The sequence below is a fragment of the Dunckerocampus dactyliophorus genome, chromosome 3 (assembly GCF_027744805.1).
Source record: "Dunckerocampus dactyliophorus isolate RoL2022-P2 chromosome 3, RoL_Ddac_1.1, whole genome shotgun sequence".
Classification (NCBI taxonomy): Eukaryota; Metazoa; Chordata; class Actinopteri; order Syngnathiformes; family Syngnathidae; genus Dunckerocampus; species Dunckerocampus dactyliophorus.
In genome coordinates, this window is record NC_072821.1 from 36,251,794 (window position 1) to 36,276,049 (window position 24,256).

Sequence of the window (24,256 nt, forward strand, 5' to 3'; positions counted from 1 at the left end):
TTACTGCCTCCCTCAGGTGAGGAAATGTCATTACACTCTTGACTTCCAGTCATAGAAGAAATGATTAGACCACCCTTGTTTCTTCAGCTTCTTGTTCACTTTAATGCCTAGTAGAACTAAGGTAAATTTGTTTGGACAGATATAATGATTACAAAAAATAGTTCATAATGGTTTAATTTAAGAGCTGGAATCTATACATTTCCACGGTTTTCCTGATCATAACCAAAATCCCTCAAGTTCTGACATCAATAAGTATGGCATTGTACTGCCAAATATTTTTTTTTGGCAGTACGTACCTATTGATGTCAGAACTTGAGTGATTTTGGTTATGATGAAGAAATTCACTCATGTGAGCTATTTTTGTTGTTCCGTAAGATTTTATATTATTATTTTCACAAGAGTGCGTTACACAAACAATGTTAGATAGTCAAAATTATTCAAGTGTAGACAGTTTCCTTAAATTAGTGCAGTTTCATTTACTGCTGCTGCTCTCACCAGCACACTTGTGATTGTTAAGCTGGTACTTATAAGAGAATCTTTCATCACACACACTGCAACTCAACACTTTCTCACCAGTGTGTCTTCTCATGTGTACTTTCAAAGCTTGAGTTTGTCTAAATCTTACACCACACACTGAACAGGAATATGGCTTTTCTCCAGTGTGTCTTCTCATGTGTATTTTCAAGCAGTGAGTTTGTACAAAACCCATACCACACACTGAACAGGAATATGGTTTTTCTCCGGTGTGTATTCTATAGTGCTTTTTCAAACAGTGAGTTTGTACAAAACCCATACCACACACTGAACAGGAATATGGTTTTTCTCTAGTGTGTATTCTAGTGTGTGCTGTCAAACTTAGCTTCCGGGAAAATATCTTACCACAGACTGAACAGGTAAAGGGGTTTTCTCCAGTGTGTATGGTCATGTGAATTTTAAAATCTTGATTTAGTCTAAATCCTGCACCACACACTGAACAGGAAAAAGGTTTCTCTCCAGTGTGTATTCTAGTGTGCTCTGTCAAATTTCGCTTCCGAGAAAATCTTTTACCACAAAGGGAGCACAAAAATGGTTTCTCTCCTGTGTGAGTTCTCATGTGTCTTTTCAGATCACAACGGTAATTAAAATCTTTGTCACACTGAGAGCATTTCCAGCGTGTGTTGTGATTTCTTATGTGTCTTTTCAGACGACTATGGTGTTTAAAAGTTTTGTCACATTGAGAGCATTTTAGGTGCGTGTTGCCTGTGTGACATGTCATATCAGCTTTAGGGTCCTCATCATCAGAGTCAGGAGAGTGTGACATTGTGTCGTCACTATCTGATAGTGGAGCTAAGAGGTTGTCTGCTTGTGATCCTCCACAGTGGTCTCCATCAGCTTCTGTTGTCATGTGTTGAGTTGAGCTGCTGCTTGGAGGCTCCACCTCTCTCTTCTCCTCACTTTCACCTTTGTCTTCATCATCTTCACTCTTCACAGGGACACCAATCACTGGGAACTCCCCCGGTCCTTCAAGATGTTCTCCCTCCTGACTGATGCTGTGGTCCTCCTCTTCCTTTTTAATGTGTAGGGGCTTTGGCTCCTCCTCTTCCTTTTTAATGCGGTGGGACTGTGGCTCCTCCTCCTCCTTTTTAATGTGTAGGGGCTGTGACTCCTCCTCTTCCTCTTTAATGTGAGGTGGCTGTGGCTCCTCCTGCTCCATCCTGGAGCTCCACTCCTGCTCCTCAGAGGGAAGATGTTTTGTCACTGATGTCTGCAGGACACAGGAAGACAAAAACATGCTTTAGAAAAGTCCAACTTTTGGCACTCTGCTGCAGGAGCTGAGAATTTTAATACGACCAACCTCTTCGCGCATTGGAAGCGTCATCAAATGGGAAACTCCCACAGGACGACAAGAAGAACAGAAAAGGGCCAACCCTGTCGGTGGTGTCATGTCTGGTTTACACGCTTCATTGAGCACCTCAAACCTCGCTACAGTCGCCCCCCCGCCACTTTGTCTTTTGAATTTTGCGACTACACTCTATCACATTTTTCAAAATATATATATGAATAAATCTGCCCTGTTTCGTGGTAGACTACAACCTAATAGCAAAAAATGCATATTTAAGGAAATCTTAAGTATGAAGCATTTTCAGGCACAAAAATGACAAAGGCATTCAGAAGACTCAATCATACATGTTAACATGTAGTATTCTACACTGGTCACTAGGTGTCGACAAAAGATAGTGTAAAGGACTCTCCTAATGTTCCCAAAAATATCGATCTTATCAAACTAGTCCCAACCCTTGATATCGACACAATGGATGTGTGGATCGATCCGCCAATAATGGGCCTTCACGGTGAAAAGCTTTTTTATGACTAGTGTTAATGAACAAATAAAAGGCTTATAAAGGACTACTAACCTGCTCAGTGAAACACAGCTTGATGCTTCTTGAAAACAGCGTCCAGTAGTTGACGTTGTCGCTCGTTCTCCTCTTTTGTTCGAGAAAGTTCCTCCTCGTACTCTGCTATCATTCTTTCCAACGCTACAAACATTTTTTTCAACAGCCACAGTTAGTCGCCGATTCACCAACGCTCTCAGCATTTCTACTTTACACATTTTCACACAATCAAAACACTTTACACTCACACTTTGATCTCTGATGTGTTGCTCACCTCCGCGTCTCTTTGTGAGCAGCTAGCAGGCTAAGCTAGCCTGAGAAGCGTCAACATTCACTGAGACGAGGTTGTGTTAACAGTGGCTAACAATCCTCACGAAAACCATGTAGAGACGAGAGAACCAACGCGGCAGCAATCTCGTTTCGCTAACGTTTGCCAACTTTCGTTGCAATTAAGGACTCAACATCCACTTCCGTAGTACGTCCTGCACAACACCCGGTTTGGCCGCTGCAGGATCCAGACTCAGAGTGTCATAAATAGATACTCATTCTGTTCAGTAAATAACATGAATTAATTTAATCAAAATGTACACACTGCACATAACTTTATTTTACACTCAGCTCAGCGCTATAGTGAGTACATAGTACAACGTTGTGCGCCGAGCCCCGCCCACCTGTCTTTCTTACCATCATGGCGGACTTTCTGCTCCATGGCGAAGCACACTCTGTTACATCCATTTGCGGTGACCCCGCAGACTTATTAATTTAGCGTCTTTGGTCAAAACTTAACATACTAACTGCTAGCAAAGAGACTTCTTGTGTCCTTTAGACACGGGTGAAGAACAGCTTCCGCCTGAGCAGCAGGAGTGGAGTTCCAGGATGGAACAGGAGAAGCCACAGCCCCCCCAACATTAAAGAGGAACAGGAGGAGCCACAGCGCACCCACATTGAAGAGCAAGAGGAGGCTCACAGCATCAGTCAGGAGGGAGAGCATCTTGAAGGATTGGATGCGTTCCCAGTGATTGGTGTCCATATGAAGACTGAAGATGATGAAGACAAATTTAAAAGTGGGGAGAAGAGAGAGGTGGAACCACCAAGCAGCAGCTCAACTCAACACATGACACCAGAAGCAGACAACCTCTTGGTGAGAAAAGTGTTGAGTTGCAGTTTATGTGGTGAAAGATTCTCTTATAAGTACTATCTTAACAATCACAAGTGTGCTCGTGAAAACAGCAGCAGTAAATGAAGCTGCAGGATTTAAAATGAACTGCAGAGACTTTGATAACTTTGACTTTCTAACAACATCACCACATCTAACATGTGTGACATCACTGTTGTGTGTCTAACACAATCTTAATATGTTTTTACAATTAAAATGGGGAAAACGCTGTGACAGTGTCAGTTTTATTACATTAAGTGGCAAACTGGCAAAGACGAGAGGCTGTTCTGTTGTTAGCCCATTAGCCTGGTTAGCAAGCCTGCTCTTGTCCGCATTCCTCCGTCTGGCTACAACTGAATGGATATTGTCCATTGTTCATTTGTGTCGACATCAACTCTTTTTCACCACACACTTATTCTTGACGCAAGTGTGTAATGACACCTCCTCACCCGAGGGAGGCAGCGATGCACGAGAATGTCCTCGCTGTGTATTACCGGAAGTAGTAAACAAGGAAAGGACAACGGTTAGCATCCAGTGCTGTTTTTCGGTCCGCGTTAATTCCTTAATGTTTGTATTTATTTATTAATTCCTCAGTGTTTGCGTCTGTAATGCTATCCGACGCCAGGATGAGCGCGTCTTGGGGAACTTTGAAGCTTTTCGGGCTAGCTTAGCTTGTTAGCTTGCTAACAAAGAGACGCTGACGTGATCTACACAGCACGCAGCACGCTAAGTGTAAAGTGTTGCGGTTGTGCGAAAATGTGTGAAGTACAAATGCTGAGAGAGTTTGTGAAAGAGCGACTAAATGCGGCTGTTGAAGAAATATTTGTAGTGTTCGAAAGAACGATAGCGGACTACGAGGAGGAACTTTCTCGAACAAAAGCGGAGAACGAGCGACAACGTCAACTACTGGACGCTGTTTTCAAGACGCATCAACTTGTGTTACAAAGAGCAGGTTTGTTTACATGCTTACTAACTTTATATTTGGTCATTATCATGGTATGGTTTATTTGTTTCAGACATGCTTAACAAGTTACATTCAGGAACATCATGTCATTACATTTACTACTGATAATAAATGACACGTGTTTCCAAATATTATATTCTGATTTAAAAATTCACTTGGCATACTTTATGTTCTCGTGAAATTATTGTCGATTGTTGTTGACTGAGCTGTCTTTGTGAGTTGAAATGCAATTAGAGGATATTTACATTTTTATATAATAAAAAACATCGACTACATTATTACTTAGGATGCATGACCTCAGCATGATGCCTTCAACTGTTGAACTTCTTTCCACAAACTGAAACAAAAACTAAAAACTGACAAGTTACAATAACATCTGGAGTGGGTGCTACTACTCATCATTTATGTTGACGTGTAGTTATGAAAACACACGTAAAAAACAGATTGCAGCAGGTTTATTTCAGATAAAAGACCTACAGTTCCCATGATGCATAGAGTGCACAATCGGGAAGTAGTTGATCTCACAAATTATAAGTAATTTGCTGGAGTGTAGATTTACAACAGCTTCCACTGGCACCTTAACAACGGAGTAGCTGTTGTATTCCGATAGGGGGGGAAAAAAAGCATGTTACGCCTCAACCACTGGAGTGACGCGGGGAAAACACTAGGCCGGCTCGGATTGCAAGGTTCATAGTCCGCACAAAGCACTTAATGTGTGTGTCCAATCCTGCTTCACACTACCGCTTCCATACTACGTGTATTATCATTCACAGTCGTGACGCCATAGCGCACAGTCTGACTGGCTTCTGGCTGCCCTGGTCCCGGGAGACGGATTTACTCTTAAAGGGATAGTTCGGATTTTTTGACATGAAGTTGTATGACAGCCCCATCAGCATTGTAGTCCATCAACAGCGACTTATCCCCCCCTCGGTCTCCTAAGTCCAGTTCTGGTCAGATTTCTGTGAAGTTGCTGGAGACAATTAAGTAAAGAGTTTGGCTTCTCAAAACAATATGTTTTCAAAAGATGAATACGTTTGCATGACAAAAGTGCCTTGTCAAAAAAATCATACGTTCAGTGTCAAGCAGTCTCCCGCCGTATTCCTGCGCACTGTTGCCTGTGCATTCTTGTGTATGTGATGAAGACGCTCGCATCTACTTCCATGACGGAGCAGAACACAGCGGAAGAAGATGCGAGTGTCTTCGTCACATACACATGAACGCACAGGTGACAACGCGCCTGGGCAACCTGAACTTCGGCGGACAAATCTGGTTCTTGGAACATGGAACGTCACCTCTCTGGTGGGGAAGGAGCATGAGCTTGTGCGAGAGGTTGAGACATTCCGACTAGACATAGTCTGTCTCATTGCGACCCACAGTTCAGGTACATTTTGGGGGGAACCTAAGTCCTTGAGAGGGGCTGGACCTCGCAAGCAGGTGTGGGCTTCTTTGTATCTTCATGGCTTGGCGCCTCAGTGTTGGAGTCATTCTGAGTGAACAAGAGGGTGACTTCCGTACAATTTCGGGTTGGGGAAAGGATCCTGACTGGACAAACGGCAGCTCAGAGTACTCAGCCTTGTTGGGGTCCATCAAAGGGGTGCTGGAGAGCAACCCCGCTGGTGACTCTGTATTTTCATGAGAAGACTTCAGTGCCCATGTGGTCAACGACATTGTGACCTGATGGGACATGAATGGGAGGAACGGCCTCTGCAACATTGTGAATAACAAACACCATGTTTGAACATAAGGATGTCCATCAGTGCACCGTCCATCAGGACTCCCTAGGCAGCAGGACTACCATCGACATCATATTATCAGACTTGCGTTTGCATGTTATGAAGACACGGGTGGAGAGAGGGGCGGAGCTGTCAACGGTTCACCACCTGGTGACTGGCAGGCCCAAGCATATAGCGAGGGTGTGCTGGGAACGTTTGGCAGGGTGCCCGTTTTTGTAGTCTTCAGCTTTCACCTGCGGCAGCGCTTTGCCTGCATCCTGGGGGAGGATGAGGATATTGGGTCCGAATGGGCCGTATTTCGTGCCTTTGTTGCCGAGTCAGCCAATTTGAGCTGTGGTCGCAAGGTGGTCGGTGCCAGCTGTGGTAGCAAATCCTGATCCCCATGGTGGACACTGGAGGTTAGAGCTGCCGTCAAGCTGAAGAAGAAGTCTTATTGATCATGGAAGGTTTTGTGACACTCCTGAGGCAGCTGACGGGTAACAACAGGCCAATTGGCACACGACTTTGGTGATGGTCATTGCAAAAATATGGGCGTGGGAGGAGTTTGGTGCGACCATAAAGCACAATTTTTGGTCAACTTCAAAGAGATTCTGGCAAACCATTCAACAAATCAAAAAGGGGAAGCAGTGGCCGCTCCTGTTTACTGTTTACAGTGGCGATGGAGGCTTGCTGGCCTAAACAGATATAATCAGGCGGTGGAAGGAATACTTGGAGGCCCTTCTCCATCCAACTGACATACCTTCCGTGGAGGAAGAAGAGTCTGAGGACATGAAGGCATACATCTCCACAGTGTCTATTCCTCAGTGCTGGAGAAAAGGGTACAGCTGTTAAGTCAAACCTCAGCTACAGGATATGCAATGTGGTTTTTGTCTTGGTTGTGGAACACTGGACCAGGTCGACACGCTTGCAAAGGTACTGAGGGTACAGGAGAGTTTGCCCAACTAGTTGACATGTGCTCTGTGGACTTGGAAAAGGCATTCGACCGTATCCCTCGCGGTGTCCTGTTGGGGATTCTCTGGGAGTACGAGGTTGGTGGCACACTACTACATGCCATCGGGTCCTTGTATGACCGAAGCAGGAGCTTGGTTGGCATTGCCAGCAGTGAAGTCTTCACCAAGGCTGCCTTTTGTCATTGATTCTGTTCATAATTTTTATAGACAGAATTTCTAGATGCAGCCAAGGCGTCGAGTGTGTCCACCTTGGGGCTCATAGGATCTCATCTCTGCTATTCGCAGTCATTGTGGTGCTGATGGCCTTGTTAGGCTGCGACCTGAAGCGTTTACTGCAACGGTTTGCAGGTGAGTGTGAAGCTTCTGGGATGAGACTGAGTGCCTCCAAATCTGAGTCTGTGGTTGTCAGTCAGAAAAGGGTTTATTGCACCCTCTGGGTTGAAAGTGGGGTCTTGCCCCAGGTGGAGGAGTTTCATTACATATCTTGAGGTCTTGTTCTCCAGTGAGGGAAGATTGGTGTGTGAAGTCAACAGGCGGATCGACGCAGCGTTTGCAGTAATGCGGTGGCTGTACCAGACTGTCTTGGTGAAGAGAGAGCTGAGCCAAAAGGCCACATATGAAGCATACAGGTAAGCCAGCAGTGTTGGGAGAGAAGACAACAGAATCTGTCCGTGCAGAAATAAAAACTCTTCCTTCTCAGATGTTTCTTTTTGGCGGTTATATTGTCAGAACATTTGCTGGTTTGAGACATTTGAGACATTGTCAGAACATTTGCTGGTGCAGGACATGTGAGATGTGACGGAGCAAAGCTGGACTTTTCTAAAGCATGTCCTTGTCTTCTTGTGTCCTGCAGACGTCACTGAAGAACATCTTTCCCCTGAGCAGCAAGAGTGGAACTCCAGGATGCAGCAGGAGAAGCCCCAGCCCCCACACATTAAGGAGGAAGAGGAGGAGCCACAACCCCAACACATTAAGGAGGAAGTGGAGGAGCCACAGCCCCCCCACATTAAGGAGGAAGAGGAGGATCACAGCATCAGTCAGGAGGGAGAGCATCTTGAAGGATTGGAGGAGGTCCCAGTGATTTGTGTCATTGTAAAGAGTGAAGATGATGAAGACGCAGATCAAAGTGAAGAGAAGAGAGAGGTGGAGCTTCCAAGCAGCAGCTCAACTCAACACATGACAACAGAAGCTGATGGAGACCGTCGTAGACCAGACGACCTCTTAGCTCCATTATCAGATAGTGACGACACAACGTCACACTCTCGTGACACTGATGATGAAGACTCTAAAGCTGATATGACATGTCACACTGACAACACACGCTTTAAATGCTCTCAGTGTGGCAAAACTTTTAATGACCGTAGTAATATGAGAAGACACATGAGACTACACACAGGAGAGAAACCATTCACTTGCTCAGTTTGTGGTAAACGATTCTCCCTCAAGGCACATTTGAAATCACACACAACAGTACACACTAGAGAGAAACATTTTACATGTTCGGTGTGTGGTAAATGTTTTTTACGAAAGCAAGAGGTGAAGATACACATGCGAAAGCACACAGGAGAGAGACCATATACCTGTTCAATCTGCGGTATAGGTTTTGTACAAGCTTCGGATATGAAAAAACACATGACAAAACACACCGGAGAAAAACCATATTCCTGTTCAGTCTGTGGTGTAGGTTTTGTCCGAAATAATCATTTGAATAGACACATGAGAACACACACCGGAGAAAAACCATATTCCTGTCCAGTCTGCAACAAAAGCTTTCGTGACCGATCACGTTTTGTAGCACATGAGAGAAGACACACTGGTGAGAAAGTGGTGCGTTGCAATGTGTGTGATGAAAGGTTCCCTTATGAGTACCAGTTTAACAATCACGCGTGTGCTGGTGAAAACAGCAGTAGTAAATGAAGCTGCAGGACTTGAAATAAGTAACTCTGACTTAACAGCACCGCATATAACATGTGTGACGTCAATGTAACTGTCTTGTTACTATGTTTTTACCATTTACCATACCGCAACCACCAAACATCCAACTTTATTCATCACTACCAAAGCCACAAAGAAAGGTACGCTTCGTGAATGTGGCTTTTAGCTAGCTGTTTCAACATTTGGTAACACTAACAGCTTAAACAAGCTACCTAATGTCTTTTCAATAAAATGTCCCTTAAAAGTGTTGGTAGCTAACATATTGGCTTGTCAAACGTTAACTACAAAGGTAATGTTTGCTAACATGAATTGCTTATGAAAGCAATTCATGCTAAACAATAAACATGAAAGCTTATTAAATGAACGTTAAGTTTGAAATGCTAAAGATTGTGAGAGAGTTTTTGATATCATGTCCAGGCGAACAGCAGGACACTCCACAGGTGTTGATTTGATTATTGCAGACATTGCGTCATTAATAAGCTTCATTACTATTCTTTTTTAAACAATATCTTTTTTTTTTTACATTTTTTATTTATTTTTAAGGGTTTTTTTTTAAGATTCTTTAAGTCATTAAATGTAGGTCTGCTGTACAGTTATTATTGAGGTTGTTGTGCAGGGGTGTCAAACTGAAAGCCACCTTTAGGTTGCAGGTCAAACTGCACCCCAACCCACAGACACAAACTTTATTATTATTTATCCTGAAATGAACACTTGTTTGTTTCTGCACACTGAAAGTATTAAAGGCCTTCTTGTCCTCCTACTCATGCGCATGATCAGTGCGCACACACACACACACAAATGCTCGTGGTTACGCAGTCCAACACGTGTGAAAAGGAGTAGGAAGAAGCAGATTTTATTTAATCCTCATTTAATCCATGCCTACTCCTGATAATTCATTCACATCGTAACTTTTACATGCTGACACTTGCTCATTTACATTTTGTTCACTTCCTGTGTGTATAAACCTCGTACGTTGTTAACGAAAAGGAAGAAATAAAAAAATTCTAATACAAATAGGATTCAGATGTAATAACATAATAAAATATAGTAATAATTTATAATAAATAGGAATAAGTTAGAATTAGTGATGACCTTTTTATAAATAATTTCAATCAAAAATATTGTGGACAAATATATGAATACTACACTAAATATATGGACAGAATCACACATTTTATTCATAGTTTCTGTATATAACTTGAGCAATACTTTATTGGTGATAATAAATATGTTTCCTAATGTTGTATTTTCATATAAAAATGAATTTGGCACAATCTACATTATTGTGGAGTTGTTGTCTTTCAGCTGTGTCAAGTGTTTGTGAGTTGTCTTTTGTTTCCTTGTTGTCGAGGTGATGTCAGATTCACCATTTGTCCAGTTTCTTGACGTCTATACATAAACGACACAGTCCCGATTGTGATTCTGTTCATAATTTTTATGGACAGAATTTCTCAGCGCAGCCAAGGTGTTGAGTGGGTCCAGTTTTGGGGCCTTCGGCTCTCTTCTCTGCTATTCGCCGATGATGTGGTCCTGATGGCCTCATCAGACTGCGACCTGAAGCGTTTACTGGGGCGGTTCACAGCTGAGTGTGAAGCCTCTGCAATGAGACTCACCACCTCCAAAATTGAGGTCATAGTCCTCACCTGGAAAAGGGTGGATTGCACCCTTCGGGTTTGGAGTGAAGTCTTGCCCACAGGTGGAAGAGATCAAGCACCTTGGGGTCTTGATCACGAGTGAAAGAAAGCTAGCGTGTCAGATCGACAGGCGGATCGGTGCTTTGATAAAACGTGTTTGTCTTCTTGTGTCCTGCAGATGTCACTGAGGATGATCTTCCCCCTGAGCAGCAGGAGCCACAGCACCTTTACATTAAAGACGAAGAGGAGGAGCCACAGACCCCCCACATTAAAGAGGAAGAGGAGGCCCACAGAATCAGTCAGGAGGGAGAGCATCTTGAAGGATTGGAGGAGTTCCTAGTGATTGGTGTCCCTGTGAAGAGTGAAGATGATGAAGACAAAGGTGAACGTGAGGAGAAGAGAGAGTTGGAACCACCAATCAGCAGCTCAACTCAACACATGACAACAGAAGCTGATGGAGACCACTGTGGAGGATCACAAGCAGACAACCTCTTAGCTCCACTATCAGATAGTGACGACACAACGTCACACTCTCCTGACACTGATGATGAAAACTCTAAAGCTGATATGACATGTCACACTGACAACACACGCTTTAAATGCTCTCAATGTAACAAAACTTTTAATTACCATAGTAATCTGAAAAGACATGAGACTACACACAGGAGAGAAACCATTTATGTGCACAGTTTGCGGCAAAAGATTCTCTCAGAAGGCACATTTGACATCACACACAAGAATACACACCGGAGAGAAACCTTTTTGCTGTTCAGTGTGTGGTAAGGGTTTTTATTTTTATCATTATTTATATTATTTTTAGCAATTTTTTATCATTCTTATTATTTATCCTGAAATCAACACTTGCAGGTTTCTGCATATTGAAACTCTTAAAAACCTTATTGTTCTCCTACTCAAACGCATCATCAGTGCACACATAAATACTCGTTTGATGTTGCCAACATGACAGGACATGCCCCAATAATCCAGGCCTAAAAAAATAGTCATTAGTATGGTCAGGTTTTGATCAAATGTCACATTAGCACTGATGTAAACAGCCTACAGACCTTTTGTGTGCCGGGATTGGAACATACGGAATACTGCATCACGCGGCAGGCATCTGTGGCGCGTTTCAGGCGGGAATAAAATGCGCATGACAGCTAGTGAATGTGCAATGCAGGATTAATGAGTGGCTGGACTGACAAAACATTTAAGTGAAACAATCAAACAATTATATATAAAAAAGCCCCTTAAATTGTCCTGAAAGCAGTTTCAAGATTGCTGGCCAGCATAAGAATATTAAGATTCTCTAGAGCTCTATTTTGTCATGCACATATCCTGTGTTCGCCCTCTCGTGAGAATTTTACGTTACGCTTCACGCTGGCAAAATAACACGAATAGCATTGTCCACTGCGTTTAGTTTACACTGGATGGCTATTTTTCATTGTTAATTTGTGCTGACGTTAACTATATTTCACCACACATTTTATTGGTAAAGGGTGTAATGACACCTCCTCACCTGAGGGACGCAGTAATCCACTGTAATGTACTAGCCGTGTAATACCGGAAGTAGGAAACATGGTAAATAAACGTCATCAGGTACCTTCTCGGGGTAGCTTAGCTTGCTAGCCGCTAAGAAAGACGCGGAATTGATCCACACATCGCTAAGCACAGGTCAAGTGTGAGCGTAAAGTGTTGTGATTGTGTGAAAATGTGTAAAGTACAAATGCTGAGAGCGTTGGTGAATCAGCGACTAACTGCGGCTGTTGAAGAAATATTTGTAGTGTTGGAAAGAACGATAGCAGAGTACGAGGACGAACTTTCTCGAACAAAAGAGGAGAACGAGCAACAACGTCGACTACTGGACGCTGTTTTCAAGAAGCATCAAGTTGTGTTACACAGAGCAGGTTTGTTACATTCTTACTGTCACGTTTACTAACTTTATATTTGATTATTAACATTGCACGGAGTGATTTTTTTTGTTTCGTTTCAGACGTGCTTGATAGGTTACATAAAGGAACATCACGTGCTTACATTTTATACCTTTCAACATGTCCAAAAGGGCGTAGGAAGAAGCAGATTTTATTTAACCCGACTCTGTCTCTTTGTCTGTTACTGATAATTCATTCGCGCCATAATCTTTAAATGCTGACGCTTACAACATTTCACTTGCTTGCATTTTGTTCACTTCCCGTGTGTATGAATCTTGTGTGTGGAAAAGGAAGACATACAAATCGAATAATAAAAATGCCATGTGATGATAAAATAGGAATACAATGTTTAATAAAACGAATAAATGGAAATATTAGATTAAAAAACAGTAAATAAATTCAAAAAAATGAATAATAGAATATTGTTTTTGACTGAATCGCATTTTATAAATAAGTTTTGATTTTAAAGTGAGAGTTTATTTAAAACACAGCTCTGTAGTTCACCGTTGCTGTTGCTGTGTAGAGGTGGGAGCAAGTCAGTGTTTTGCAAACCTCAAGTAAGTCTGAAGTCTTGCATATAAAGTCTCAAGACAAGACCGGTCAAGTCTGAAGTCACAGGCTTGAAATTACAAGTCCTCACACGTCGTAAGCACTGTCTCGTGTCTCCCACGTCAAATGCCATTTTAACAATGTAACAATCTATTCAGTTTGACAAAAACAATGAATGTGTTGGGAATTGTTCTGTGTTTAAAATAAAACAAGACCAGTGTGACAAGACTTGGTCACAGAGAAGGGGTGGTGATGTAGCATTCTGGATTTAGTCAGTGCGCAGAATTGTAAACCACGCCCTCGTTTGTTTTTAAACCTGATTACTCAACACACTAGGGCTGTAGCGATACACTAATCTCATGACATGCTTAGAAGGAGTTAACATACTCTTGATATCCAGTGTTTTATTGTTCATAGTTCATGTTGTTGTTGCAGCTGGACTACCCAGCATGCCTTGCAGGCATTTGGAAATAACAGTTTTAAGTTACGTGTTATGTTTAGCAGTTAGTTGATGTGTATCAAGTTGATTTATGTGATGCGTTAACTTGCCATGGGTGTGTTTTGTTTTCGTTTTGTTGCACCATGGGCAGGTATGTCATTCTGTTTGATGTCAGCCCATATCTAGACAGCCCCTCCGACAAAGTTTTTAACCCAATTTGGCCCACGAGTCAAAAGGTTTGCCCACCCCTGCTCTAGGGACTCCAAAAAGGGTGGGTATTCTGAACTGCTGTTTGGCGCATAAGCGCAAACAGTCAGAACTTGTCCCCCCACCTGAAGGCAGAGGGAAACTACCCTCTCATTCACTGTGTTAAACTCCAACGTACAGGCCATGAGCCGGGGCACAACAAGAATTGTATTGTATTGTATTGTATTGTAATGTATTTATTAATTTGACCTTTATTTGACAAGGCTAAGAGTGAATGAACAACTTCAGAGACATTGTCAGAACATATGCTGGTGCAGGACAATGTCTCATGTGATGGAGCACAGCTGGACTTTCGTAAGCATGTGTTTGGCTTTTTGTGTTCTGCAGACGCCAATGAAGAAGACCTTCCCCCTGAGCAGCAGGTGTGGTACTCCAGGATGGAGCTGGAGGAGCCACGGCCCCCCCACATTAAAGAGGAAAAGGAGGATCACCGCATCAGTCAGGAAGGAGAGCATCTTGAAGGGCTGGAGGAGTTCCCCGTGCTTTGTGTCCCTGTGAAGAGTGAATCTGATGAAGGCGAAAGTGAGGAGAAGAGAGAGGCGGAGCCTCCAAGCAGCAGCTCAACTCAACACATAACAGAAGCTGATGGAGACCACTGTGGAGGATCACAAGCAGACAACCTCTTAGCTCCACTATCAGATAATGACAACGCAACATCACGCTCTCTTGACACTGATGATGAATACTCTAAAGCTGATATGACATGTCACACTGACAACAAACGCTTTAAATGCTCTCACTGTGATAAAACTTTTAATGATCGCAGTAACATGAAAAGACACATGAAGCTACACTCAGGAGAGAAACCATTTGTGTGCTCAGTTTGTGATAAAAGATTCTCCTTAAAGGCAAATTTGAAAGTGCACACAATAATACACACTGGAGAGAAGCGTTTTACATGTTCGGTTTGTGGTAAAGGTTTTTTACGAAAACAAGAGATGAAAATACACACAAGAATACACACTGATGAGAAACCCTTTACCTGTTCAGTGTGTGGTGTAGGCTTTTTACTAAATCGACATTTGAAAGAACACATAAGGAAACACACAGGAGAGAAACCATTTACCTGTTCAGTCTGCGGTATAGGTTTTGTACAAACTTCAGATTTGAAAAAACACATGAGAAGACACACTGGAGAGAGACCATATACCTGTTCGGTGTGTGGTAAAAGTTTTATCCGAAATAATTGTTTGAAAATGCACATGAGAACACACACTGGAGAAAAACCATATTCTTGTTCAATTTGCAATAGAAGCTTTTGTGACCGCACAAACCTTGCAAGACACACGAGACTACACACCGGTGAGAAAGTGTTTAGATGCGGTGTGTGTGGTGAAAGATTCTCTTATAAGTACCAGCTTAACAATCACAAGTGTGCTGGTGAGAACAACAGCAGTAAATGAAGCTGCACGACTTGAAATAAAAATAAACTGTCAAGACTTTTAACAATATCACAACATATAACATATGATATCGTTGTATGTGTAACACAATCTTGTTAATTTACTTCTACCTTTAAATGTAATAAATAAACATGAAAAGAAGCTGTGCCAGGTTGTCACTCAATGGTGTAATGACACCTCCTCACCTGCGGGAAGCAGTAATGCACTCGAATGTACTAGCTGTGTATTACCGGAAGTAGGAAGCACTCAGCAGGCACCCTCTCAGGTTAGCTTAGCTTGCTAGTTGCTGACAAAGAAAGATATCAACACATCGCTAAGCAGAAATCAAGTGTGAGTGTAAACTACAACTGTTGAAAACGTTGGTGAATTGGTGACTAACTGCGGCCTTTGAAGATTTTTGATTTTTTTTTTTAGAAAGAGCGATAGCAGAGCACAAGGAGGAACTTCCTCAAACAAAACAGAAGAAACGACAACGGCAACTACTGGACTCTGTTTTCAACTAAGAAGCCTCAAGTTGCGTTACACGTAGCAGGTTCGTTACATTCTTACTCTAACGTGTTTACTAACGTTGTGTTTGATCATTAACTATGATTGATCTTTAATCCGCCCCCCTGCTCTTCTCGCCCGCCGTGCCATGGCGACCAGTAATGGCTCTTAGAAATGAATTAAGAGAGCCATTCTTTTATTTTATTTTTTTCCCTGTTAAAACCCCACATGATTGATCAAACGTATGAGGGGGAAAAAAGGGGCAGGCAAGTTTCTGGCGGCGATACTTTGTGGGGTCAGGCCGGGCCCAGCCACACAGGATCTCCCCCTCAGAATCCCGGTAACTATATTTCCATGTAACCCGGAGCTGTGGCCGCAAATCCCAAACACGATGGTGGACACCGGAGGTTAGGGCTGCCCGTCAAGTTGAAGACAGAGCGAGCATGGATGCCTTGTGAGACTCCTGAAGCAGCTGACAGGTACCGGCAGGCCAAGCGTCACGTGACTTCAGTGGAGGTCGAGCCAAAAACTCGGGCGTGGGAGGAGTTCATGGAGGCCATGGAGCACCATTGTTGCTCAGGTTTGAAGAGGTTCTGGTAAACCGTTTTGACACATCAGGAAGGGGTATGAGTGCCCGGGTCACACTGTTACAGTGGGGACGGAGGCCTCCTGCCCTCAACTGAGGATATACGTAAACAAGCTACAGAATACTTCGAGGCCCTTCTCAATCCCACTGACAAACCTTCCATAGAGGAAGCAGAATTTGAGGCAGTCAAAAAAACTCAAGTGGTTGACACCTTTCTTCAACATTGTGCGGAAGTCGGGAGCAGTACCTTCGGATTGGCAGACAGGGGTGGTGGTCCCCCTTTTCAAGAAGCGTGACCAGAGGGTGTGTTCCAACTACAGGGGGATCACGCTCCTGGTTCGCTTTGCCAGCAGGAAGTCAAGCCAGTACAAGGGAGTCAGACAGTTGCTAACATTTTGCGTTGACCAACGATGTGTAGCTGAAAGTTTTTTTTATATAAAGATTATATGTTACTTTTCCGATATTTATTTCCGAAATGCTATTTTATTTGTTATTTCAGCGGCTATATTTTTTAAATTAATGTGCAGCTTGCATGAAGCTTTAAATTTTCAAAAAAGCTCCTCATGTTAAGAAATAGTTTCAATAAAACAACTTGACATGTGCATTTGGTTTTGACTGTGTTTAAACTTACTTTGTGGAAAAAGTATTGGGATATATATATACACTGCTCAAAAAAATTAAAGGAACACTTGGAAAACACATCAGATCTAAACTGGGGGGAAAATGATCTTGAATATCTTTCCTGATAATAAGTGGGTGATGTATTAGTAACAAAATGATGCCACATCATTTGATAGAAATGAAAATGATCACCCGATAGAGGGGGGAAATCAAAGACACCCCAAAAATGAAAGTGAAAAAATGATGCAGCACACTGGTCCATTTTGCTCAAATGTCATTGTAGCAACTCAAAATGATTCTCAGTAGTTTGTGTGGCCCCCACGTGCTTGTACGCATGCCTGACAACGTCGGGGCATGCTCCTAATGAGACTATGGATGGTGTCCGTAGTGTCCTGGGGGATCTCCTCCCAGATCTGGACCAGGGCATCACTGTGGTACCTGGACGCATGGAGGAGATTCCAGGAGACAGGTAGTTACTCCAGGAGAGCTGGACAGGGCCGTAGAAGGTCCTTCAACCCTCAGCAGGATCGGTATCTGCTCCTTTGGAGGAACAGGATGAGCACTGCCAGAGCCCTACAAAATGACCTCCAGCAGGCCACTGGTGTGAATGTTTCTGACCAAACAATCAGAAACAGGCTCCATGAGGGTGGCCTGAGGGCCCGACGTCCTGTAGTGGGCCCTGTGCTCACTGCCCAGCACCGTAGAGCTCCATTGGCATTTGCCATAGACCACCAGAATTGGCAACTACACCACTGGTGCCCTGTGCTCTTCACTGATGAGAGCAAGTTCAACCTGAGCACATGTGACAGACGTGAAAGGGTCTGGAGATGCCGTGGAGAACGTTATCCTGCCTGCAACATCATTCAGCATGACCGGTTTGGTGGTGGGTCAGTGATGGTCTGGGGAGGCATATCCCTGGAAGGACGCACAGACCTCTACAGGTTAGATAACGGCACCCTGACTATCGGGATGAAATCCTTGGACCCATTGTCAGAACCTACGCTGGTGCAGTGGGGCCTGGGTTCCTCCTGGTCCACGACAATGCCCGACCTCATGTGGCTAGTATATGCAGGTAGTTCCTGGAGGATGAAGGAATTGATACCATTGACTGGCCCCCACGTTCACCTGACCTAAACCCAATAGAACACCTCTGGGACATTATGTTTAGGTCCATCCGGCGCCGCCAGGTTGCTCCTCAGACTGCCCAGGAGCTCATTGATGCCCTGGTCCAGATCTGGGTGGAGATCCCCCAGGACACCATCCGTAGTCTCATTAGGAGCATGCCCCGACGTTGTCAGGCATGCGTACAAGCACGTGGGGGCCACACAAACTACTGAGAATCATTTTGAGTTGCTACAATGACATTTTAGCTAAATGGACCAGTCTGCTGCATCATTTTTTCACTTTCATTTTTGGGGTGTCTTTGATTTCCCCCCTCTATAGGGTGATCATTTTAATTTCTATCAAATGATGTGGCATCATTTTGTTACTAATACATCACCCACTTATTATCAGGAAAGATATTCAAGATCAGTTTTCCCCCAGTTTAGATCTGATGTGTTTTCCAAGTGTTCCTTTAATTTTTTTAGCAGTATATATATATTGTATATCTATATTCCTTATATCTATATTGGGATATGAGTTTTGGTCCATATCGCTCAGCCCTATTTGGTGGTTGACTATGACCTAGTATTACGTAGTCCAAAAATATTGAAAGACAAGTCATATGTAGCATTGTGGTCACTAGGCGTCAGTAATGTTACACTGATGAGACATGAGCTTACATTACACAACCTTAACTTTCACTGCAGAGTGAAAAAAGTTCTCCCGTTCCGTATGGAAGTGGTAAGTTTTGGCTTCTTACTTTGTCCTCCTTCCCCACCCGGTTTCAAACCCTTTATTGAGTTTAGAAAAGATAGGTCGTAGTGAGGATGGATGATAGACTGACATTGATGCCACATTATGCTCGAGATACTACCACAAAAAGGAACTTGTGTGAGTTATTATGTCTTATTTTTTCTTATTATGTCTACTATATTGGGTAATAGGAGTGGAAAGGTGACTATAGCGGTCTTATTTCATGTTTAGGGGTCTCTATTAATGTATTTAGAAGGTTTTGTATGCTCTAACGGTGTAAATGTTCAAATTATTAATATTGAATCCTACTTCAAGGAAATTCACTTATCACAGTCGAGTAGAAACCATCCATTCATTTTCTCGCTGACTTCAGGCGAGAGGCGGGGTACACCCTGGACTGGTCGCCAGCCAATTGCACATATAGACAAACAATCATTCACATTCATACCTATGGTCAATTAGAGAATTTAGATTAACCATGTTATTTGGAATGTGGGAGGAAACCGGAGTACCCGGAGAAAACCCACGCACAGGGAGAACATGCAAACTCCACACAGAGATGCACAGCGGAGATTCGAACCCAGATCTTCCCAATCCCCAGAATGTGTGGCCTGTGTGCTAACCACTCAGCCACCATGCGACCTGAGTAGGAACCAATTAACCGCAATAAATAAGGGACGACGGTAATACACAAATTGAGTTGGTTCTGTTTTTGTGTGTTATAGTATTAGTTTTTTGTTGCAGTCTGAAGCCATACAAACAAATATTTGATATAATTCTGTTTTTACATATAAAAAAAATCATTTTACACATATTTTGGTAAAATAGCAATTTGGGAAGAATGGGCAATTCCCATCACTGATGGAGACTGGTGCATGCGTAGAAAAACCACTTTGATGATCCATGCATCAAATTGTGTGCATCTGCTTTACAATCACAGTCTGTGTTTTAATCCAACCTTCAGAAAGTCAAACCCCATCTAATTAAGTTGTTGCCTGTTGAAAGAAGATGCTGTCAACCCATTCTCAAAAATATATTTATTTGACCTTTATTATGACAACCCGTTCTCATTTGCAAACATGACCTGGCCGAGAGTGAATGTCACCGTGGTGACTGATGGCATCCTCAGAGACATTGTCAGAACATATGCTGGTGCGGGACAATGCCTCATGTGACGACGCAAAGCTGGACTTTTTCTAAAGAATGTCTTTGTCTTGTGTTCTGCAGACATCAGTCAACAACATCTTCCCACTGAGCAGCAGGAGTATAACTCCAGGATGGAGCAGGAAGAGCCACAACCTCCCCACATTAAAGAGGAAGCGGAGAAGCCATGGGCCCCCCACATTAAAGAGGAAGAGGGAGAGGAGGAGCCACGGCCCCCCCGCATGAAAGAGGAAGAGGAGGCTCACAGCATCAGTCAAGAGGGAGAGCATCTTGAAGGACTGGAGGAGGTCCCAGTGATTTGTGTCATTGTGAAGAGTGAAGATGATGAAGACAAAGCTGAAATTGAGGAGAAGAGAGATGTGGAGCCTCAACACATGACAACAGAAGCTGATGGAGACCACTGTGGAGGATCACAAGCAGACAACCTCTTAGCTCCACTATCAGATAGTGACGACACAACGTCACACTCTCCTGACACTGATGATGAAGACTCTAAAGCTGATATGACATGTCACACTGACAACACACGCTTTAAATGCTCTCAATGCGACAAAACTTATAAACACCGTCGTAATCTTACAAAACACATGAGTGTACACACTGACAACACACACTTGAAATGCGCCCATTGTGGGAAAACGTTTGTTTACAAGGTAAATCTAAAAACACACATCAGATATCACACAGGAGAGAAACCTTTTGCGTGTTCAGTTTGTGGTAAAAGATTCTTTCAGAAGTCACATTTGAAAGCACACACAATAATACACACTGGAGAGAAACCTTTTCCTTGTTCAGTCTGTGGTACGGGTTTTTTAAAAAATTCAGATTTGAAAATACACATGAGAACACACACTGGAGAGAAACCTTTTCCCTGTTCAGTTTGTGGTAAAAGATTCTCCGTAAAGTCAACTTTGAAAACACACACAAGAATACACACTGGAGAGAAACCTTGTACGTGTTTAGTCTGTGGTACGAGTTTTTTGAGAAAGTCAGCTTTGAAAAGACACATGAGAAGACACACTGGAGAGAAACCGTATTCCTGCTCAGTCTGCAACAAAAGCTTTTGTAACCGAACAGCACTTGTGATACACATGAGAGTACACACAGGGGAGAGACCATATACCTGTTCAGTTTGTGGTAAACGTTTCATACAAGCTTCAGATGTGAAAAAACACATGAGAAAACACACTAGACAGAAACCGTATTCCTGTTCAATCTGCGGCAAAAGAGTCTCTTTAATGGCAACATTGCAAAAACACACTAGAATACACACTGGTGAGAAGATGCAGGACTTGAAATAAACTGTAAATTCAGCTCTAGACGGCAGTGCTGTTTGTGTATTTGAATAATTTAAATAATCGTGACCAGTAGTTAACTACCGGTACTCAGTTGGCCACGGCATGTATCACCACCAGAGGGCGTCTAACGGCGGTCAATGGTTAACCACTGTATTGGCCACCACCAGGGGGCGCTTCATTCGTGGCTAACACTTTAAATGGTGGCCAAAGCAATGTCCAGCCACCGTCTTTTAACTGCTATTTGCTTTATTGTATTACTTTACTTAAACTGCTTGTAATTTCATTTGTTTGCATGTGTGTGGTGATGAGATGTGCCATGTATGAGGGAGGGGGTTTTAACTCTGTAAAGAAGTTTGTGTTGTATTCCATGTGTATTTTTTTTAAATAAATAAATAATAATAATATAATTACAAATAAAATTTGGTTTGATTTGACATCGTCCATCTGGGGCAAGATTTTACTCCCAATCCGGAGGGTGCAATCCACCCGTTTCCCACCATGGTGAACCATGGCCTCGGATTTGGAGGTGCCGAGTCTCCTGCCAGAAGCGCCACACTCAGCTGCAAACCACACCAGTAAACGCTGAAGGTCACAGCACAATGCACAAATACACACCCATACCAATCCACCCCCACACACATCACAATTTAAAGGCATAAACACTTATTCGCTGCCAAGCACACACAGAGAAAGGCACACAAGAAAGCAATCAGTCAATTAGTTTAAATAAATTTATGAGAATATGTTTTGGTTTTGCTGAGGTTTAGTAGGAAATATTATAACAAATCACAGTCACATGTAACATAACTGACTGTCACACTAACACTTAGAAATCCCAAGCCAATGAATGTAACATCACATCCCATTATTTGCTGAAGGTTCTTAATCTTAAATGGCATTTCATCTAAACACTACATTATTTAAACAATTTCAATTTGGTTGACTGGTGTCCTGACTTTCGGGGGTTTCCGGAACGCAGAGTTCTGAAATATAAAATCAGACATGAATGAAATTATCTTTAATAGACATAAGCACTTAAAGTACATATACTTGTATGGGTAACATACTTTCTTGTCAAATTATTTTGTTTTCAGTTTGCTACATTTAATAGCCATTACGTATTTTGGCTTAAATGATGAAATGTAACAAATCACCTAAGGCAACAATATATACTAAAAATATGTCATAGTCATTACAAGATACAATGCATAACAAGTCAATTTCAGTGTTCACAAGGTATTTGTTATGATAAGGATCTACGTAGTATCAAAGTTAAATGCTAGCATACCTTTAGAAGATGATCAGGAAAGTCAAATATTGTTGGAACTACATTTTGTCGTAATCTAACAGTCTGGCCTGTCCTGTCGAAGTTCTCCTGGGTGAAATGACTTGAACAGAGTTGCGATCTGGCTGCAGGAATCCACCTGTCTCTCCGCATATTTACTACCCATTGCTTTAGAAGTTGAGCATTGCAGTGTGGAAATCTAAAGGAGAATAAGGGCTAATTTACAACTATTTAGATGAAAAGATGCTTACAGATTTAAAGTATCTATTTTTTAACCTATTTTTATTATTTATAAGCATTTAAGTCCCTTGACGCGATTTTCACGAGTATCACGATTTGTGCAATTAATAGCAGCACAAGACGGCATCTCGAACTCCTCTTAGTTCTGAGGGTTTCTTGTTTTGGGTGAAACAACATGGTGACTTCTATACTTCCGATGGCTTCAAGCCTTCAATGCGCAGCAAGCGATTGGGGCCATTCCATGTACAGAGTTCAGTGCACTGATCTGTATTATATATCTGGATAGTTCATTGGCGATGACATGTGAAGGCAAACGGCTGCCATATTGCTACTCGCAAGAAACACTTCTCGGGCAAACTTTTGCATTCCTGGTGAACTTAATTCATTAATTGGGATTGGACACAAATTTCGACTTAAGATGCCTGCATGTGCAGCTATTAACTGCACAAATCGCCAGTTCAAAGGCTGTGGACGAACATTTCACCTGTAAGTATGATTGAAATGTAGATTTATGATTGATAATTTAAGGGTTTTGCACTGTCGATCTCTCAGATATTTTCGATCGTGTAAAATTCCTCTGATTAAATGTATGTCCAGAATTGATACGTTTATATAGCTCTATAATAGCTAAGAGGAAATTTATGTACTTTTTTGTTATATCATGATACAGTCAAACCTGTCTTAGCGGCCACCTTTATATAACGGCCACCTGCATATAGCGGCCACTGAAAAATCGCCCGCAGCAAATTTACGTTATAGACCCTGTGTATAGCCGTCACCTGTCCAACCCAGCCAGCGGCCACCCATTTTGTCTCCCTTGGTCAATATCTGACCGCATATAGCGGCCAAATTATCGACTCAAGTAGAAGCTTCATGCACGAAAAAGTTTTGTTTTTCAATCAATGAAGGCGTCGTGTGTAGACTTTAATTACTGAGTCCTAGCTCAGTCACAATCATTCACAAGATCCACACAAACTGTCAGTTGTTCCACATAAAAAAGCCGTCTTCTTTTGAGCTTGCTATTTCCTGGTCAAACATGTAACTTTAAGAGCATTTGCACCAAAACATTACCGCAAATTAGGCTGGGAACAGGACGTGCTCCCAGCGACGCTACAATAAAAAAAAACATATGCTAGCATGCATGCGACAGCGGGAGCAAAACTGAGTTCGGTTGTACTTAATTGAAGTATTTTAGAATGTACTCACGTTATTTTTCATCAATCCTCATCCACAAATCCATCAAAGTCCTCATCTTCTGTATTCCACACAAACAAAGCCGTCTTCTTTTCCGTCCGCTACTAGTCTGTTAACTTGTCAGTGTTATTCAGCTCCGAAGCAAAGAAGGAAACTTCTCCTGTTGCTTCTGCCAACTTTATTTATTGAACGCGG

General features: G+C 42.5%; 4 protein-coding genes across 9 annotated transcripts; 3 read left to right on the top strand and 1 right to left on the bottom strand.

Moving 5' to 3' along the window:
- Positions 1 to 94: 94 nt before the first annotated feature.
- Positions 95 to 3,258, bottom strand: LOC129179097 (oocyte zinc finger protein XlCOF6.1-like). 3 transcript variants are annotated; one of them, XM_054771934.1, is made up of 4 exons: positions 3,057 to 3,258; positions 2,621 to 2,919; positions 2,394 to 2,516; positions 95 to 1,744 (listed from the first exon to the last, which is right to left on the bottom strand). In XM_054771934.1, exon 4 carries the CDS (start codon positions 1,691 to 1,693, stop codon positions 473 to 475), a length of 1,221 nt encoding a protein of 406 aa, XP_054627909.1. In that variant the 5' UTR covers positions 1,694 to 1,744; positions 2,394 to 2,516; positions 2,621 to 2,919; positions 3,057 to 3,258; the 3' UTR covers positions 95 to 472. The 3 variants fall into 3 exon arrangements, with proteins under 3 accessions (XP_054627909.1, XP_054627911.1, XP_054627910.1); XM_054771936.1 differs by lacking the exon at positions 2,621 to 2,919; XM_054771935.1 differs by having other exon boundaries at positions 2,647 to 3,258.
- LOC129179093 (zinc finger protein 569-like) lies at positions 3,092 to 15,451 on the top strand. Of its 2 annotated transcripts, XM_054771928.1 has the most exons (3): positions 3,092 to 3,513; positions 10,923 to 11,523; positions 14,255 to 15,451. In XM_054771928.1, the coding sequence occupies exons 2-3, from the start codon at positions 11,394 to 11,396 to the stop codon at positions 15,328 to 15,330; spliced, it is 1,206 nt and encodes a 401-aa protein (XP_054627903.1). In that variant the 5' UTR covers positions 3,092 to 3,513; positions 10,923 to 11,393; the 3' UTR covers positions 15,331 to 15,451. The 2 variants fall into 2 exon arrangements, with proteins under 2 accessions (XP_054627903.1, XP_054627902.1); XM_054771927.1 differs by lacking the exons at positions 3,092 to 3,513; positions 10,923 to 11,523 and adding an exon at positions 11,532 to 12,648.
- Positions 4,035 to 10,900, top strand: LOC129179095 (oocyte zinc finger protein XlCOF6.1-like). Of its 2 annotated transcripts, none has more exons than XM_054771929.1 (2): positions 4,035 to 4,480; positions 8,029 to 10,898. In XM_054771929.1, the coding sequence occupies exons 1-2, from the start codon at positions 4,285 to 4,287 to the stop codon at positions 9,090 to 9,092; spliced, it is 1,260 nt and encodes a 419-aa protein (XP_054627904.1). In that variant the 5' UTR covers positions 4,035 to 4,284; the 3' UTR covers positions 9,093 to 10,898. The 2 variants fall into 2 exon arrangements, with proteins under 2 accessions (XP_054627904.1, XP_054627905.1); XM_054771930.1 differs by lacking the exon at positions 4,035 to 4,480 and adding an exon at positions 7,722 to 7,804 and having other exon boundaries at positions 8,029 to 10,900.
- Positions 15,452 to 15,559: 108 nt separating the features above from the next.
- Positions 15,560 to 21,705, top strand: LOC129179099 (gastrula zinc finger protein XlCGF52.1-like). 2 transcript variants are annotated; one of them, XM_054771939.1, is made up of 3 exons: positions 15,560 to 15,660; positions 15,745 to 15,862; positions 20,108 to 21,705. In XM_054771939.1, the coding sequence occupies exon 3, from the start codon at positions 20,158 to 20,160 to the stop codon at positions 21,343 to 21,345; it is 1,188 nt and encodes a 395-aa protein (XP_054627914.1). In that variant the 5' UTR covers positions 15,560 to 15,660; positions 15,745 to 15,862; positions 20,108 to 20,157; the 3' UTR covers positions 21,346 to 21,705. The 2 variants fall into 2 exon arrangements, with proteins under 2 accessions (XP_054627914.1, XP_054627913.1); XM_054771938.1 differs by having other exon boundaries at positions 15,575 to 15,862.
- Positions 21,706 to 24,256: the final 2,551 nt, after the last annotated feature.

What these genes read in the sequence shown, in the direction of transcription:
- LOC129179097 (XM_054771936.1), bottom strand. Translation starts at nt 1,693, where the DNA reads ATGGAGCAGGAGGAGCCACAGCCACCTCACATTAAAGAGGAAGAGGAG.
- LOC129179095 (XM_054771929.1), top strand. Translation starts at nt 4,285, where the DNA reads ATGTGTGAAGTACAAATGCTGAGAGAGTTTGTGAAAGAGCGACTAAAT. An exon ending in ACTTGTGTTACAAAGAGCAG is followed by an intron (nt 4,481 to 8,028) that starts GTTTGTTTACAT and finishes TGTGTCCTGCAG; the next exon opens with ACGTCACTGAAGAACATCTT.
- LOC129179093 (XM_054771927.1), top strand. Translation starts at nt 12,453, where the DNA reads ATGTGTAAAGTACAAATGCTGAGAGCGTTGGTGAATCAGCGACTAACT. An exon ending in AGTTGTGTTACACAGAGCAG is followed by an intron (nt 12,649 to 14,254) that starts GTTTGTTACATT and finishes TGTGTTCTGCAG; the next exon opens with ACGCCAATGAAGAAGACCTT.
- LOC129179099 (XM_054771939.1), top strand. Translation starts at nt 20,158, where the DNA reads ATGGAGCAGGAAGAGCCACAACCTCCCCACATTAAAGAGGAAGCGGAG.